The sequence below is a fragment of the Hemiscyllium ocellatum genome, chromosome 22, assembly GCF_020745735.1.
Source record: "Hemiscyllium ocellatum isolate sHemOce1 chromosome 22, sHemOce1.pat.X.cur, whole genome shotgun sequence".
NCBI lineage: Eukaryota > Metazoa > Chordata > Chondrichthyes > Orectolobiformes > Hemiscylliidae > Hemiscyllium > Hemiscyllium ocellatum.
Window position 1 is genome coordinate 17,140,895 of NC_083422.1, and position 19,049 is coordinate 17,159,943.

Genomic DNA, 19,049 nt, shown 5'->3' on the forward strand with positions numbered 1-19,049 from the left:
TGTTAAAGAAAGAAAGACTTCCATTTATAGAACACTTTTTTATGATCTCTGGATGCTTCAAATACTGTACAGCCAATTAGCACTTTTAAAAAATGTAGTCAGTGTAGGAACGTCAAGTGAGCAGAGAGTTTTCCCCTTGATTGTTATTGTCTCTAGTTTTGCTAGGGATCCTTGATGTTTACTCAGTCAAATATGTCTTTGTTGTCAAGGGCTGTCACTGTCACTTCATTTCTAAAATTCAGTGCTTTTGTCCATGCATGAACTGAATGTGAGGTCAGGAGCTGAGCAGCTGTAGGAGAACCCAAGCTGACTGTCAGTGAGCAGGTTATTGCTAAAATACAGCTGCTTGATAACGCTGTTGATGACACCTTCCATAATTTTACTGATAATCAAGAGTGGACTGATAGGGCGGCAATTGGCTGGGTTGAATTTGTTCTGTTTTTTGTTTATAGGAATACCTGGACAAATTTCCACATTGTCAGGTAGATGCCAGTGTTATAACTAATGGAACACCTTAGCTAGGAGGTATGGCACAATCTACAGCACACCTTCAATACTATTGCCAGAATGTTGTCAGAGTTTCTAGCCTTTGCAGTATCCAGTACCTCCAGCTGTTTCTTGATATCACATGGAGTGAATCATGGCTGAAGACTGCTACGTGTGATGCTGGGACTTCTGGAGGAGGCTGAAATTGATCATCCACTTTGTGCTTCTGGCTGAAGATCATTGGAAACACTTCAGCTTTATCTTTTACACTTATGTACTGGAGTCTGGAATCATTGCGGATGGGATATTGGTGGAGCAGTATCCTCCAGTGAGTTGTTTAATTGTTTACTACCATTCACCACTGGATATAGCAGGACTACAATGCTTAAATCTGATCTGTTAGTTATGGAAACACAGCTCTATCACTTATTGCTTGCACTGTTTTGCATGTGAGTAGTCTTGTTGCGTAGCATCACCAAGTTGACGTCGTTTTTAGGTATGCCCAGTGCTGCTTCTGACATGCCTTGCTGTGCTCTCCTTTGAACTAGGATTTATCCCCTGTTTTGATGATACTGGTAGAGTTTAAAGTCTGGTTGAAGATTTGTAGCTCGGGTGTCCGTTGTTGTGGTTCTGTTCGCCGAGCTGGAAGTTTTTGCTGCAAACGTTTCGTTCCCTGGCTAGGGAACATCATCAGTGCTATTGGAGCCTCCTGTGAAGCGCTGCTTTGATGTTTCTTCCGGTATTTATAGTGGTTTGTTCTTGCCGCTTCCGGGTGTCAGTTTCAGCTCTAGTAGTTTGTATGTGGGGTCCAGGTCGATGTGTCTGTTGATGGATGTTCTTGCCGCTTCCGTGTGTCAGTTTCAGCTGTAGTGGTTTGTATATGGGGTCCAACTCTATGTGTCTGTTAATGGAGTTTGTGGATGAATGCCATGCCTCTAGGAATTCCCTGGCTGTTCTCTGTCTGGCTTGTCCTATGATGGTAGTGTTTTCCCAGTCAAATTCATGTTCCTGGTTGTCTGAGTGTATGGCTACTAGGGATAGCTGGTCGTGTCGTTTTGTGGCTAGCTGATGTTCATGGATGCGGATTGTTAGCTGTCTTCCTGTTTGTCCTATATAGTGTTTTGTGCAGTCCTTGCATGGTATTTTGTAAACTATGTTAGTTTGGCTCGTGCTGGCTATTGGGTCCTTTGTTCTAGTGAGTTGTTGTCTGAGTGTGGAAGTTGGCTTGTGTGCTGTTATGAGTCCTAAGGGTCGCAGTAGTCTGGCTGTCAGTTCTGAGACGCTCCTGATGTATGGTAGTGTGGCTAGTCCTTTTGGTTGTGGCATGTCCTCGTTCCGTGGTCTATCTCTTAGGCATCTGGTGATAAAGTTGCGTGGGTATCCGTTTTTGGTGAATACCTTGTATAGGTGTTCCTCTTCCTCTTTTTGCAGTTCTGGTGTACTGCAGTGTGTTGTGGCTCTTTTGAATAGTGTCCTGATGCAGCTTCGTTTGTGTGTGTTGGGGTGGTTACTTTCATAGTTTAGGACTTGGTCCGTGTGTGTTGGTTTCCTGTGTACCCTTGTGGTGAATTCTCCGTTGGGTGTTCTCTCTACTAACACGCATAGGAATGGGAGTTGGCTATCCTTTTCCTCTTCTCTCGTGAATCGTATTCCTGTGAGTGTGGCGTTGATGATTCGGTGTGTTTTTTCTATTTCTGTGTTTTTGATGATTACAAAGGTGTCATCGACGTATCTGATCCAGAGTTTGGGTTGGATTTGTGGTAGGGTTGTATGTTCTAACCTTTGCATAACTGCCTCTGCTATGAGTCCCGAGATTGGTGATCCCATGGGTGTTCCGTTGATTTGTTCGTATATCTGATTGTTGAATGTAAAGTGTGTGGTGAGGCACAGGTCCAGTAGTTTAAGTATGCCGTCCTTGTTGATAGGTTCGGCCTCCTGTGTTCTGTTATGTATGTCCAGTAGGTTGGCTATTGTTTCTCTGGCTAGGGTTTTGTCAATTGATGTGAACAGTGCCGTCACGTCGAATGATACCATGGTTTCTTCTTTGTCTATGTGTGTATTCCTGATGATGTCCAAGAATTCCTGTGTTGATTGTATGGAGTGTTTGGATCCGCTGACTAGGTGTTTCAGTTTTTGTTGTAGTTCTTTGGCCAGTTTGTATGCTGGTGTCCCTGGTAGTGATACTGACACACGGAAGCGGCAAGAACATCCATCAACAGACACATCGACCTGGACCCCACATACAAACTACTACAGCTGAAACTGACACCCGGAAGCGGTAAAAACAAACCACTATAAATACCGGAAGAAACATCAAAGCAGCGCTTCACAGGAGGCTCCAACAGCACTGATGATGTTCCCTAGCCAGGGAACGAAACGTTTGCAGCAAAAACTTCCAGCTCGGCGAACAGAACCACAACATACTGGTAGAGTGCGGGCTAAGGCAGGTGATGAGGGTGCAGATTGCGTTGGACTGCAATGCTGCTGTTGATGGATGCCTAATTTTGAGTTGCTAGATTTGCTCAAAGTCTATCCCATCTAGTATAGAGATAGTGCCACACAACACAACAGTGGGTAAAGTAAGTTTAAATGTATATTGGATAGATTCGTAGCTCAAACTAAGATTTAAGGAGGAGATGAGGAAAAATTGGGCTGTTTCCAGATTTTAATAAGAGAAGTACAAAAACATCTAGATCTAAAATATCATGTATTTGTACAGTAGCACATGATCAGAATGTGAAATCAGTAAGGCTGATCAATGCATAATGCTTAAAAGTCACTCTCTTACTGTTCTGAAATCAGGGACACAAGGTTTAACATTTATTGCCAAGTGGAAATAGGTAAAAAGAGGATCATTTGACTGTAATATGGCTGTTAATATGATACATGTTTTTCCTCCAGGGTTTGAAAGCAAATAAAGTAAATTAGTTTTAATCATAACTGTTACTTTGTATATTCGCTTGCTGTCTGTCAAATAAAACAGCTTAATTCTTCACATCTGTTGTTGCTCCACTATATTTTCAGTTTGCTTACTGAAGAATTAGAAAAGTGAATGTGAGGGCATGTGTGAAAGACACGTTATAAATTACAGATCACAGGAAGATTCTGATATAATCTTGAGTTATAATATTGACTGTGCAAACACACTCTTGAACATAAAACGACTGAGAAAGCAAAATTGCTAAATCTAATCTAAGCTCACCTTAAATTTAGGTGAGCAACTACTTACAATTGGCACGGTGCAGCTGTGCTTCAACAATCAAATCTAAAGATTTGCAATCCTAACCTGGTAAACCATTCAGTACTTGCATGAAGTAGGGCTAGGGCCTGACATTTTCTACCAACTGGACTGACACATGGCATCCTAATATCCATTCTTCAGTAAATTGCTGACAGAGTGGATGATGTGTGTGCTACCATCTGTATCATCTAAATGCATAAGTTCTTAAATATAGTTTTATGTGTGTGAGGCTATCCACTTTCTAATTTTCAACTATCCACTTTCTAACCCAATGAAAAGAGTTTTGTTGGGTTAATAAAACACAGAGATGCTATCAAGCACAACTATTTTAAGATGATAAGAATAGTCTGTAATTACTACAAAGACTGCTGAGTGGACTTAGCTTTGGGTCCAACTTTCATAAGATCTTGCTTTACTCTCCCACCAAGTTTTCATGACATAACTGAGTGAAAGGTGCTCATTGCACTCAGTCGAGTATTAATTTAGATCCCTCCTCACATAATGTAGATGGGCCAACCCAAGAGAGTAAGGAGCAAAACCTATAATGTATAAAGTTTACAATCTGTTAATTGAAACTGTTAACATTATGTTTGAACTGTATTGGAAAAAGTCAAACCTGTAACACAATCCCCAGAATTGAGATCTGATCAAACATACTTTAGCCATTGACAATAAGTGAACCTGTTTGTCACTGGTTTGTGCAGTAGAATCGGGGGATAGTCACAGAATTTTCTATAGCTGTTGATTTTGTAACTTAATTTGTAAGTTGATTATAAATATTGGTTAAAATCAGCCTGATTCCAGTTCTGCAACAACATCTTTTTCGGAACCTCTCATCTAAGATTCAACTTTACCAAAGACAGTTTAAGGTTCAATCCTGAATTTGAACAAAACAGCACAATTAAAAGAAAAGCAGAATGCATGTGATTTTAAGATGTAGAGTTAAATCTAACACTAGGGATTTTGTGATCAACTCACTTTCTAAATCTTAATATTTTGTTTCTTGGATGCTCACAGTACTTATGTCTTATGTTGCTGTTTAGCACAGACAAACGGCCAGACTTTTCTCCTGGTTGTCAGTAGTGATTAGGAGAAAGTGAGGACTGCAGATGCTGGAGATCAGAGCTGAAAATGTGTTGCTGGAAAAGCTTAGCAAGTCAGGCAGCATCCAAGGAGCAGGAGAATCGACGTTTCGGGCATGAGCCCAACATTTCGGGTTTCCTGAAGAAGGGCTCATGCCCGAAATGTCTATTCTCCTGCTCCTTGGATGCTGTCTGACCTGCTGCGCTTTTCCAGCAACACATTTTCAGCAGTGTGAGTAGTGATTAGTCAGAGAAGTGGACATGTTGCTGTGCGGCACCATGCTATATCAATCTCATATCTGCAGCATCTGCCAGCAGCACATATGGCATAGATATTACATGTATTTCAATCAAATCACCATGTCACACTGTAAACAAAGTAATCCTCAGGCCAAGGAAGAGGCATCTTTCAGATAGTACAGTACATCAAAGATGACATCCACTATCAGTCCAGGAGTTTGGACACGGTCAGTCAGCCAGTTGGGGTGATCAGGGTAATGGGGTCCATATCACCACAGTCCAGGCAGTGGGCCATGGTCAGCCCTGGAGATCCACTGTAACCATTCTGGGAATTTGGGGAGTCGGTTGAACTACTCAGAGATAACTCAGATCTTGTCAGTCATCAGTCAGGGCTGACTGTACAAGTCAGTTCGTGGGAGGTGGATGGGCCACAGTCAGTGCTGGTGGGGGAGAGGGAAGGGGGGTGGGGAGGTGGGGATCTGTTCAGTGAGAACTAAAGGGGTTTATTGTGGGGATTGTGTGCATGCTGGGATTCAGAGGTGACAATATTTGTGAACAGTGAGAGATGATAGCGCATTGAAGCACATGGGTTACTGCAATGGGTAGATGTCATCAATAGTCACAATCACTCAGGCTTTCACAGAAGGACAGTGCATCAGTCGTTGGCATGATTAAACTTTAAGCTACATTGGGGATTGGGACAATAGCAGCACTCCCATATGTAGGCTTCTATGATGAAATGAGGTGACGGATGGGTAACCTGCATAGATTGGTTCTTAAATAGCAATATTTTAGTGAACATGCACTTAAATTTACAAGAAGTGTCAATTGTTCCCAACTATACTGCCCATTTGGTTTTAGTTCCATTCCTACAATGTGCATGGTGAAGAGCTGGCAGCACTTCACATGGTATAGCTGAGTTTAAAGGTGGCACTTGTAATCCTGGGCAGTACTTCCACTTGCAATGAGAGTGAAGACAGGATAAGCAGGTTCCATAGATGCATGATGCTGAGGTAATGATGTACGCTTTAGAGAATGAGAAGTCTCACCAGGGCTAACAAAGAGAAACCTTTTATGAAATTCAACAAGATTAACGCTTGGTTGAAATCTGGTAAAATTCAACCCATAGAATTAAACCTAATATGGAGTACTCACCGAGCCATGAAGTACACAGAAAGCCTTCCCATTGAGTTTTGTTTCAATTATTTTGCAATTTTGTATCCAGTTGATCCTGTTTAATTGTTTGTCATCAATTATAAACAAAAGCTATCAAGCTGTTCAAATGATACCTTCTGTTTGGAAGGATTTTAACTCCTTTCACCCAGCAAAATCCAGGTACAATGGGAGTTGAAACAGAGCAACATCTATTCTCCATTAGGAGTACCGGATCAGGCCTTTGATCCACAATGTCTGTGCTGACCATGATGACATTAACTAATCCTATCTGCCTGCAACCCTTTATTCTTTGCCTGTTCATGTATCTGTCTAAAATACCTCAAGCGTTGTTGTATCTGCTTCTACCACCTTGCCCTAGCAGTGTGTTCCAGACACCTATCACCCTCTATGTAAAAAGTGCCTCGCTCACCTCCTTTAAAGTTTCCCTCTTTCCCTATTCACCTTTTCCATGCCCCCTCATAAACCTTTTACACTTATATCAGGTTGCCCCTCAGTCTCCGAAACTAAAGTTTGTCCAACCTGTCTTTATAGCTAATATACACCAATCCAGACAACACATCGGTAAATGTCATTTGCACCCTCTCCAAAACCTCCACACGATACTGGCTTGTTACTGTTTTAATTCCAGGCAGCTGAGGTGTATCTGAGTCAGTCAATTTGAAAATAATATTTTTAATCAACCTCTTTGGACATTTTATCACACACCATTGCGGCGGGCATGACTTGAACCCAGAACATTTTAGCCAGAGAGTGTTCGTTAGCTAAATTGGCTGGACAGTTAGTTTGTGATGCAGAGAGTTGCTAACAGCATGGGTTCAATTCCTGTACTAGTTGAGATTACAATGAAGGTCCCACCTTCTCAGCTTCACCCTCACCCTGGGAATGTGGTGACTTTACCTTTACTTTTTACAAGACTCCCCTAGTTCATTGATGTACATTCACATTAAGATAAGTCCTATTAGAGGCTTGTGGTACAATGGTAGTTATGAAGCTCTGGCCTAAAAGGTTAAAAACTCACCTGTGCTGGAATTATGTTATAACATGCCCAAATTAAAAATAACTCTTCAGATGGGTCTAATGTCAGAATTTAGCCACCTACTGCTCAGAGTTCAAACAAGATTTACCATAACACAAACAGACTTTGGAGTGCAGATACATTGCTCCTTGAAAGTGGAATTGCAGGTAGACAGGATAGTGAAGAAGGCAAATGGTATGTTTGTCTTTATTGGTCAGTGCATTGAGTGTAGGAGTTGGGAGGTCATGTTGCAACTGTACAGGACATTGGTTAGACAACTTTTGGAATACTGCATTCAGTTATTGTCTCCCTGCTCTCGGAAGGATGTTGAGAAACTTGAAAAGATTTACAAGGACGTTTCCAGGATTGGAGGGTTTGTGCTGTAGGGAGACTTTGAATAGTCTGGGGCTGTTTTCCCTGGAGCGTTGAAGGCTGAGGGCTGACCTTATAGAGGTTTTTAAAATCATGAGGGGAAGAGGTAGGGTAAATAGATGAGGTTGTTTCCCTGGGGTGGAGGTGTTCAAAATGAGACGGCATAGGTTTAAAGAAAGAGGGGAAAGATTTAAAAGGGACCTAAGGGACAATTTTTTCACACAAAGGGTGATGCATGCAGAGGAAGGGTTGGAGGCTAGTGCAATTCCAATACTTAAAAGGCATCTAAATAGGAAGTGCTTAGAGGAATGTGGGCCAAGTGCTGGCAAATAGGACTAGATTTATTTGGGGTATCTGGGTGGCATGGATGAGTTGGACCAAAGGGTCTGTTTCTGTGCTGTACATCTCTATTGCTCTATGACACCAGATGACCTGTATAGGGTCTCAAGTTACTGGAGAATTTGCAGTCGCTCCATCATATGTAATTTGTGAGCCCTGCTTTTGCTCACGTTGACCTGTGGAACTTCCAACAAAAGGGTGAAAGATATATTTTAAAAATTGCATGTGGCACCAGGAGAGGCAGACCTGACCAAACAAAGACGTTTGTGCCTCAGACATACAGGACTCCCCCCAGTGCCTGTAGGGCTCTGCTAACTCATGCCCCCACTGCAACTCTCCCTGCTGTGCCTTGATTGGTCAGGGGAATTGATAAGTATTTTTAAACAAAAGAAAAGGCTAGAGGACTGAGACTTCATGAATAGTTTTTGTTAAAAGCTGTGTAGAATGGCCAATGCTATCAAATCCCATTTACTAAGGAATTAGTTTAAAGGAGTGACAGCTTTTTTGTGCTTGTTTTTCTCAATGATAGAAAAATGGAAGGAAGTTAGAAATCTCTGTTTGAAATGCTCATTTTATGTTGTTAGCTGGTTTAAAAAATTGAAGAGTGAGGAAAGTGTTTAATGCCCTACTGTGCAGTAATTTGATTCCTTTATTTTAGTGGTATCTCTCCAGGATAAATACATGAATTTCCACCTTTTGAGTTTTATGACACATCAACTGTAAACAGTTAGAAATAAAGTAGAAGCGGTGGATGAAGTACGGGGTCAGGAAACGGGGTCCGAAATCCACAATGCTTTATTTGAAATTGATTCTTTTTTACTTGTACAACATCAGCATTGCATAAATACAGTCAATCATGAAGTTTAAACAGCTATCATTGTAATGTTAAGATTTCTTTCAGTTTCACAGTATGTGAAGCTGAAAACTTAAGGTGAGCAATTGCAGCTGCTGACAGGTCATGAAGAGTTCCAAACAGCCCATAGGATGTCACAGGTTAAGTTTTAAAGTAAAAGAGTAAACATTGAAGTGCTCGATAAGCAGTGAAAATTCTGACCAGAAATCGTACTGCACAATACAATTATACTTAACGTGTTCTTCTGATATATATTGATCTGCTGTTTGAAAGAAGGTGTTGTATCTTTTAAAAGTATTAAACAATACTTTTGCACAAAGCTAAAGTGTTGTATAAGATCACACAGTGTCCTTCCTGGCCAATAAAGAGATGTATTTATAATGCTGAGAATTGAGTGACAAACTGAAGAACTACAGCTTCACATGAACTTTAAACTTAGTGTACCAAAGCAATTAGACATTGACACATGTCTATTTATTATAAATGATAGTCCAAATGAAAGAACTTTGTTTGTAGAATTTATTTGTTTGAAATGATTCAACTGAAAGACAATTTTAACTGATATTTCAATAAACAGTAGGTTCAAATGCCTTTCTTTTTTTTTCAGTTTGCAAAAGTTGTATAGTTCAACATTTTGAAGATACAAATGACTGTCCAAAGTGTGGAATTCAAGTTCATGAAACTAATCCTTTGGAAATGTTAAGGTATGTCTCATATATAAAATATGCTGTGATACTAAGATTTTTTAAAAAATCAAGAAATCAGGAACTTTGCCAAGGTTGAAAAACAAAGAAGCAAAGTGCAATAGAGATTACTTGATAAATAGCTTGATGACTACATGAGAAAGAAAAGACCGTCATGTTTCATAGTTTTCAAGATCTGAGAAAGAATGTGAGATTGTAGAGATTTTGCAATAAGCTTCGTTTTTAACTTGGTAAACACATATAATTGAAGAAGAGCACGTAAGAGATCGGGGGACCACAAAACTACAAAAATGTTTGGTAGAATTGATGACACAGAGATGTAAACGTCAAGAAATCTGATGCTGTTGAAGCAAGATTTTCTGCTCCACATATGCTATGTGTCCTCCAAACTGTTTACTGTGGCATGCGCACACATTGATAGTGCTTCTGTGCTGGACATCGTTTTGCATCCTTTGAACTCAAACTGTTAGCTTCTGCCGAAAGTACACATAGTTATAAGATCATGATATTGGCCTGCACATGAAGTGGATTTAACAGCAGCTCTCCATTGCATGGAGCAGCAAGAAGCACTATGACTCAACACACACCAAGAATACTTTTTGAAGGAGCATCAGGTTTCAGTTGATGGATTTTCACTGGTCCTTGCGATTATAGAAATGTTTGGTGGTTTTTAGTTTGTTATAAAGTTGCTGAAGTTCACATAGAATAGTGTGGCATATGCTGCAAGATATTATTTCTCCTGACTTTAAAAATCTGTACAAACCAGTTGTTCCCAGACATGGGAACAATGACCTATGTGCATCCTGGACTACGTAATGAAAGGGAGAAGGAAGAGCACACACAGCATCATGAGGATTGCAGGCTTCGCCGTGACTCAGGGTGGTATAGATTGCTTGCATGTCACTTTACAAATACATGACAACACTGAGGTGTCCAGCAACTGAAAGAGATTCCAGTCTCAGCACTAAGTAGATTAATGCTCAGTATCATAGCGGTCATGATGACCCCATTTGTGGCAAGCCATTGTACATTTATTTGTAAGAACATAGAAATAGAAGTAAAGACTGTACAACCCATAGAGGCTGCTCCACCATTCAGGACAATCATGGCTGATCTTTGGGCCACTATTTTTCCGGCCAGCTTTAAATATATCCAATGAAAATGCATGCCCATTCCGCTGGAATAGAAAATTCTAAAGATTCACAACTCTCATTTGTGCTGCCTTGACAAAGGCTGAGGTGATTATTGGTTGTTCATTGCGCAACATGACTTCCATTCTGAGTGCAGATCACTGGGGTATTTAAGTATTGTGTCCATTGCTTTTTTCTACACAGCGTTGTCTCATTAGCTACAGTGTGGCTAGGGGAAGGATGCCAACTTTCAGTGAGGGCAGTGCAGATGACCTTATGAGTCAACCTTGAAAAACTAGACCCTAGAAGGCCCAGTTTCAACTCGCACCATTTTGATATAAGCTGCAACAGTCGAGACTGGCAGACAAACAGATAAAAGCCAGGAAGCCAAAAGCATAGCAGGGTAGAAGGTTGAATATATATGAGACTAGTGACGCAATTGGAGTTACATTCACTGATCTTGACACACTGATATTCTGAAATTCTTGTGATACTGCATCCAGATCCTTGGAAACAGAGACTTTCAGGTATTACCCCGTCCTCGGCTCTCTTGCCCCACTGCCTTAGCAAAGTGTACGTGCAGGATGTCAAATCTCTCCCATCAACATTAAGGTTGCCTTTGCAGCTTTGGAAAATCTTGTAGCCTGCTCTCCACATCTTGTGACATTCTTCTGTATCTTCCAGCTCAGAGTCAGTTGTAGAATAACTTTCAATCTTGTCACCAATCACAATGCATTTACCCTTTGGAGGTGCTGACTATCTTTAAGTAATATAAACTAGCTTTAGCTTGTGCTAAGCTTTCCTGATTTTGCACCTCCCACTGAAACACACAGTAACCGAGCAAATATAATGCTGTGTATTAAGCTGTGTGCACTCAATTTCATGGCCATGGTTTTAACAAGAGTGGTTGAAGTCCAGATGTGAGAGATGAATCAGGCATAGGCATTTTCTTAGTATCCTGTTCAGGAATGTTTAAGGTGATAGACAGCATTTTGCTAATTTTTATTAGTTGTGTCATCATTGGGAGCTGAAGTGTTAGGTGTGAAACAGGAGATGAATATCTTGAAGGCAGCTTTAGCAATGAATGAGATGTGGAATTCCCTTTAGAAGTTTGATAGTTACTATGACACTAGATGAACATGCTCAACAAGCTTTGATAAGAAACTTATGGAAGAGTAAATCATGTATTTGTACAACTGAAAATAAATTATTTTTATTGCCCCATTGAAGAACGTGGAGGAAGTGAAAATGCATTGATTCATTTCTTGTATAGGAATGGATGTTGTGAACACTCAGGGTGGAAATCTCAGTGGAGCTTTAGTACAATTCTCTTTAAAAAGAGAAGTTTGTATAATGGAAAAATAAATTGATATGAAGGATAAACAACATCACAAAAATTCATAGCATGGAGTAAAGCCAGTCAGGCTCATCATATCTCTTCCAGTTTTTTGTTAGAATAATCTAAAACTAATTTCATTGCTCTGTCTTTACATATGACCCTGCATTTTCTTATCTCAAGTAGTTACATGCTTTTAATCATGTTCATATCTGTGTAATGTCATCCTTGTTGTAAAGAGTTTACACTTCATCAATCCTTAATATAAATAAGCAAACAGAATAGTCCCAACTTCTTCAATCTCTTAACTGAAATTCCTTCAAGGGTAAGGAACTTCAAGTATGCGGATATTTTGAAGAAGTTGGGATTGTTCTCTTTGGAGAGAAGAAGGCCAAGAGAAAACCTGATAGAGGTTGTCAAAATCACAAACAGAGTAGACAGTGAAACTTCCCACCTAAAAGAAGCAAAGGTGAAGTGAGGAAGATTTTTTTCACTCAGCAAGTTGTTAAGATATAGAATGCAATGCTTGCTGGAGACAGATTCAATTGAGGAATTCGAGAGGGTATTGGATGTTTATTTGGACAAACGTTAAGTGCAAGGGGATAAGCATAGGATTGGCACTGGTTAATCATGCTTATTTGAGAGCCAGTGCAGGCACAATGGGCTGAATAGCCTCCTTCTATACCCTATCAATGCCACAATTCTTGATTCTCAGTCTCCTGAACATCTTGTTCATCTATCAGAATTCTGCAATGTTTTACTAAACCATCTCTAAGTCCTTCAGGCTCTAACTACAACAACTGGTAGTACTTTAAACCAAAGAAGAAGTCCCAAGGCACTTCGTAGGAATGTTCTAAAAATTGACTCCAAGCCACAGATGGAAATAATAATGTTAAAAATAAAAAATTTGATCAAGGAGAGAGATTTAAGGAGCAATGCGAAGGAAGAAATTGTGGAGGAGTTTAAGGAGGGTTATTTCAAAACTTTGTGTTATATAATTCAGTTAGTATCTGATAGGGTTAACTGACGTTATGCAAAAAGCTCAGCATTACAATATAAAGGACTGTTCCAGGGAGGTGTTAATCAATATTCCAGATGCTCGATTATCTCTAAATTGTGAATCAGAGTATTTTATTAGCAATACTGTGAGCTTATTCTTAAGTACAGCCTGATGGCTGAGAAGAGATCATCATGTACCTCAGAATAACGTAACTAACTATTAAGAACTGTAAAGACCACATTTTTACTTTTCTTTGTTTTTTATTGTAGGCTAAAATAGAAATAGGACTGTTTTAAAACAAAGGATTGTGGAAGAAATTGCTGCACTTTCAAAAACAAGTTACTGAAGCTCATTGTGTGTGGTGTTTACACTATTGCTTTACAAATAGTGAGGGAGGAGGGATAAGATGGTGCAGCACCAGGATGTGTGTGCAGAGTGAGATTCAGTTATCAAAAGATTGCTGATGCATTTGTGCAATGTGACCTGTTGTAGATACTGAATGGCAATAGCCTGATGACAATCTGGTTCCTGGGCAGCTGAACAGCTGACATGCGTGAATAATACAAAGGCTGAAGGTCTGTGGACTGGAAAAAGGAAGGCTGTGTCTCTACGGCTCTGCAGTAAAAGTAATTGAAGCCTGAACAAAGCCAATTTACCTATTCCTATCAGTTGCTGTAAGCTGTTGTCTTTAAGCAATACTTCAAAAATTTACAATTAGTGAACCAATCGACCTGTGCTGTCCAGGAGGAAGTGAATGAGTGCAAAAAGGATATTGGAGAATAGAAGGTCTTGGGGAGGAAAAGGAACATCTCATTGAGTCCTCAGCCCTGTGGACTGGTGCTATTGAACTGTGTTTCTCCAGCTTTTCTTCCTTCACCCATAATGCCATTATATGTCATTGTCTCTATATGTATGTAAGGGTTTAAAAAGGTGGCTTAGAATTTTAACCAGTTATGATATATGTTGGTAGCTTCTGCTACTATAGCTTGTTTATTTGTAATAAGTTGTCATTCATGTTAAGTGCCAGAACGCGATCAGTGTTTTCTATTAACCTGATCCCAATCATGTAAAATGGGGACTTTAATACATTTTGATTAAATTGTTATCTTTTACAGCAACCTGAGGAATTGTAGAGCTTGGGTTCAGCACATTTTCCCAAGTGAGTTGCGGTAGTAGACCCATTATCATCAAGACCGAACCCACCTTCTGCCGAAGGTGTAGACAGGCAGGTGGCTGGAAGAATACAGCAAGCTAGGCAGCATCAGGCGGTAGAGAAGTCGACATTTTGGGTGTAACCTTTCTTCAGACTTTGTGTAGGCACCCTTCCCCATTTGGTATATGTAACTTAGACTAATACTTAGGATTGGTTGCATTATCATCCTTTATTTCTATATTATCTGTAGCAATTTTTAGTCCTTTTTTATTTTCAAATTATTTTTCATCTTAGAGTAGGAGTAAGTTTGGAAGCATACATTTTGTGAAAATGGGATGTATATCGCAAACACTAGAAACCCTTCAGAGACTGAAGAATGTGCCAGACATTTTGGGATAAAATTGTTAAGCTAACAATGAAGCTCATCAAGATCACTGAGATTAAATGTGTAAGAGTAGCGGTTCAAAAGTTGTAAGCTTTCCTTTAGCAGAGCTAGCAGTTGGAAGAGGAATCTAAACAAAATTACAGGCGATAGCTTTTTTGGGAAACCAGAAGGAGCAATGAAACAGCAAATGATGCCATCTTTCTATTGTTGTGTTTATGTTACATTAAAAACTCTTAATAATTATTATGCAAGGTTGCAAACAGCACTAAAATTGATCAAGCTTCAGATTGATCAAGATGCTAGCTATAATTAGAAAAAACTGGATGAGGGAAAGGTATAATCAAACATAGTCACCTAATTGGGGGTGGGGGGAAGGGGGAGTAGTGAGATAAACAGGCTTCAATGTTAGTTAAAATCTTATCAGTTATTTAGCACAGATATCTGGCACAGATGGAGAGTCAAAGGGGTGATTGATATCAGTGGTTGGATCAAGGATGGACAGTAAACAATTCTTGAGCACCCCCCAATTGCTAACTAATGGGGCTCTTTATAAGATTCAACAAGCCAAGGTTAGAACTTCTGTGAATTCAGAAATGAAATAAATGCTTGGTTCATGATCCACATGATATTTAATTCATAATTTAGTGGACTTCAAGCCCAGTGGTAAGAGGCAGTTATTGTAAAAGAGCCAAGGTTGTCATGGATTTAATACAATTTTGATATGGAAACTACTTTGGAATTATTCTGAATATATTAATTTTCAATTTTGATATAATGATATCAAAAAATAGATGATGGCATAATAGTTATATCTCAATTTGAATCTAAAAATAAAAAAAACTTAAAGGTAACTGTACTTGAGGTGGCAAACTGTTTTGAACTGCTACCTGCATTTTCTTAAAATTCATATTCTGTAGTTCAAATTTTGCATTTGAATTTGAGAAACGTAGGCTTTTTTTTTGCACAGTATCAATTCAACTTAACACGATTTGGCAGAAACAAGTTAAAAGCATGACTGATCTGAATTCAATAGGCTAATTCATACTGGTCTGATTTCCCCTCATCCCTACCATTCCTCAGAACAGTGGAGCAACAAGCTTGAGATTCATTGTGTAGTTAGCTGGATGCCATGTGTGGCTCAGTAATGCTTTAATTTAACAAATTAGTAAACAGAACAATTAATAATGTATTTGCTTACTATATTATTCGGTACAATAAAATCTTACACTAAAGATCTATTTATCCTTCCACCGTGATTCTGCATGCAGAGTGATTCTCTGAGCTTCCAACTGAACTGGAATATCTGCCAGGGTGGCCCAATAGGTGCATGTCGGGCATGATTATTTATTGTTATTTAACTTGGAATTGCTTTCATTGTTAACACTTCTTGTAATTTCATAATGATAGGTACATTATAATGCCAATGTACCTATAGGAAATTCTTTGTGACCTGTAGATTTACGGTTGTCATTTTGTAAATGAGTAATTGAAAATTAGTATTCTTTCTTTTAGAAACAACTTGACATTATAATGCCAATATACTTGTATGAGATTTTTGTGACCTGTAGATTTATGGTGGTCATTTTGTAAATTAGTAATTGAAAATTAGTACTTTCTTTTGTAGATACTTTCATACTTTAGAAACAAATCACAGGTCCGATTTTGTGGATACATACCTTTTACGTGACATGTACTCTTTACTTCAGAACATTTAATTCTTTAGAGTCTACAAGTACATTGATTTGACTTGCAAATTCCAAAACGAGACTTACCCAAAGAAAAATAGACATTAGGAGTCCTGAATCCAGATGTGAGGCCAACCTCCTGTGCGTTTGTTTTACTTGTTTTGGCATCACTGACTAGCACCAATTATTCTTCCAACTTTTATACGGGTAGCCTTAACTAAACCACAGATGATCTGCTGAATAGCATTCTTGAGAATGAGCAACATATACATAAAAGTAACCTAAAGATGGGTCTTGAAGATCCCAAATAATGGGGCTGTGACTATTTTCTTTGGCAGCTTGTTCCACTGAGGGATTTTTTTTTAGAAAAGCAAAAAAAAATGCTTTCTGTGGTTTGGAATGATTAAGGGTTCTTAAACATGGAAATGCAGAATTGTTGTTGCTGGTTCTTCAGCTTCTGGTTTGATTGTGTTAGCATCACAAGCTAACATTCACATTTCACCAATATTTATGAATGTTGTCAATACTAACTGAACAAGCACGATTTCCTGATTTAATAGTGATGGTAACCGAAAATATATGAATCAAAATATGTCTTGAAGTTAGCAAGTGTGAATCTTTGTAATACCACAAGTGGAACCTTTATAATACTGAGCCCCACTATTTTCATCTGTCAGCTAAAGAAGATATATTTAGTTGTCTGTTTTTGAATTGTTGGCTATTCCATTCAAATTACTAAGGCTATGCTCCTCAATGTTAGTGATCCAAGAAACAATAGAATGGAAGAAAATAACTTTTCCACTTTGGAGATTTCCTTCTCTATTTCTTACATGCTAGAAAAGGCACAGAAATGTTTATTATTTAAAATATATTATACATACATGACAACCTACAAAATTTTGAAATTTAGCTCCATAAAATTGACAATTGAAAAGACATATAATGCACCCTTGCTTTCCCAGCTTCACCTAATTACTCCTAAACTCCCAGTCACACCAGCAGTGAACCTTGTCACTTTGCAGTTTCTGTTGTCGAAACCTTCACTCTTCCTAAACTTAACTCTTGCTGCCTTCATCATAAACATTTGTTACAATCCAGTGCCTGGTGAAGTTGCCCAATTCATTACAGTTCTATCCGGCATAATCCAAATTGTTAGGCTCCCAGGTGAGGCAGGGTAACTGGCTCCCCTCCTTCATCCACCCACTCTTTGTTAGTTTCAATCAGTTTCATTTTTCCCTTGTGCAAACATTTGCCAAACCCAAATTAACATATATTTTAAGAGGAGCCAATTTAACCAAGCAATCTGGAATTAACAAAAATACAGAGTTTATTAATTGCTATGTGTGACAAGAATTAATAATGCAATACACATATGCAGAACTTAGAAGTAAGAAGTGAGAAGCAAAAGGTAAAGTTTTTTAAAAACCTGATCAATCTCTGAATTGTTTGTGAAGAATGGATGGTTGAACTTTGCAGAGGAGAGTAACATTACCTCTGATATTGCTTGCTGAACAGTTGTTGGTTTGCAGACTGATTGAAGTTCCTTTGTCTTGGTGCTATTTTAAACTGGTTTGCAGCACTCTTGGGTGAGAAAGTCTTTACTTGCAAAACAGAAAAAAACTAGGTGGTTCTTTGACATAGTACTTCACAGAATATTAATGCTGAAAAAGCTGCCTCTCAGGTCCCTTTTAAATCTTTCTCCTCTCATCCTAAACATATGCCTTCAAGTTTTCAACTCCCCAATCCTAGGGAAAAGACCTTCGCTATTCACCTTATCTATGCCCCTCATGATTTCATAAATCTTCATAAGGTCACCCCTCAACCTCCTACGCGCCAGTAAAATTCATTCAAGGGATGTTGGCATTGCTAGCAAGGCATTAACTTCCCATCCCTCATTGCAGTCGTCTTCTGGAGCTGCTGAACCATGTGATGTAGGTATATTATGTTATTAGCAAAGGAATGATGATTTAGTTGCTTGGTAGTACAGGACTTGACTATGAATAAAATAAAGGAGTCAAGCTGTTAGAACTTGTAATCTTAGACTCATCAGGGGCAGAGGCAAGGATACCAAATGCCAAGGGAACAGCAATTTATATTATATACGAAATAAGGTACTGATTGTTCAGCAAGTGGATACTTATTGGTCAAGGCATGTGTTTTCCATGGCAATGCCTTGCACAATCAGAGAGTGTACGTTTTATTTTTGAAGATGAAGTTTTGAGCTGATTATGTGCAAGTGTGAGGCACACTTCTTTGCATGTGTGATACCTTGTAGTGTGACAAATGCTGTTCGCTCAATGCAAGATGTTTGCAGATAAATAGGTATATTAAAGTGCCACCATCTGTTTTCTGTTCATCAATTGTTTATGAAACCTAATTAATATGAATCTATTCACAACTTAGCATTTCAGCACTAATATTGCAGGGGCAATTGTTATGAATTTGGTATTTGTATTGTAGAGTATGATAAACTATAGGAATTGCACTGAGACTAAGTCCTTTGTTGAGGATGACGGGGAGGGATGAAATACTAGTGGTGGTGTTGGAGGTTTAAACTCATTTGGCAGGAGAATAGAATATGGAGTGGAGATGCAATTCTGGGTCATGTGCAGACAAATGTAGAAGAAAAGCCAAGCCAGTGTGGTGCACAAAGCATATATAGCCAGGTCACAAAAGAACTCAGTAATTATTTTAATGCAAGGAATTTTGCAAGTAAGATAAGTTGAAGGTGTTGTTTAGCACATTGTTGAGTGAGTGATAGGGCTCACAGTTCTATATTCTGAGATATAGAATCTTCAGGCAAGACACAGGAATAAAAATCTGGAGGTGATGTTGCATTATTGATCATGGAA

The 19,049-nt window shown here is 39.0% G+C and overlaps 1 protein-coding gene across 4 annotated transcripts in view; it reads left to right on the forward strand.

The window, feature by feature from the left end:
- Positions 1-19,049, forward strand: part of pcgf5b (polycomb group ring finger 5b) — a 186,225-nt gene that overhangs the window by 87,107 nt on the left and 80,069 nt on the right. For all 4 annotated transcript variants that reach the window (XM_060842367.1, XM_060842364.1, XM_060842365.1 and 1 more), the window contains exon 3: positions 9,412-9,508. In XM_060842367.1, the coding sequence (XP_060698350.1) occupies positions 9,412-9,508 (97 nt within the window). The remainder of the gene's footprint in view (positions 1-9,411; positions 9,509-19,049) is intronic.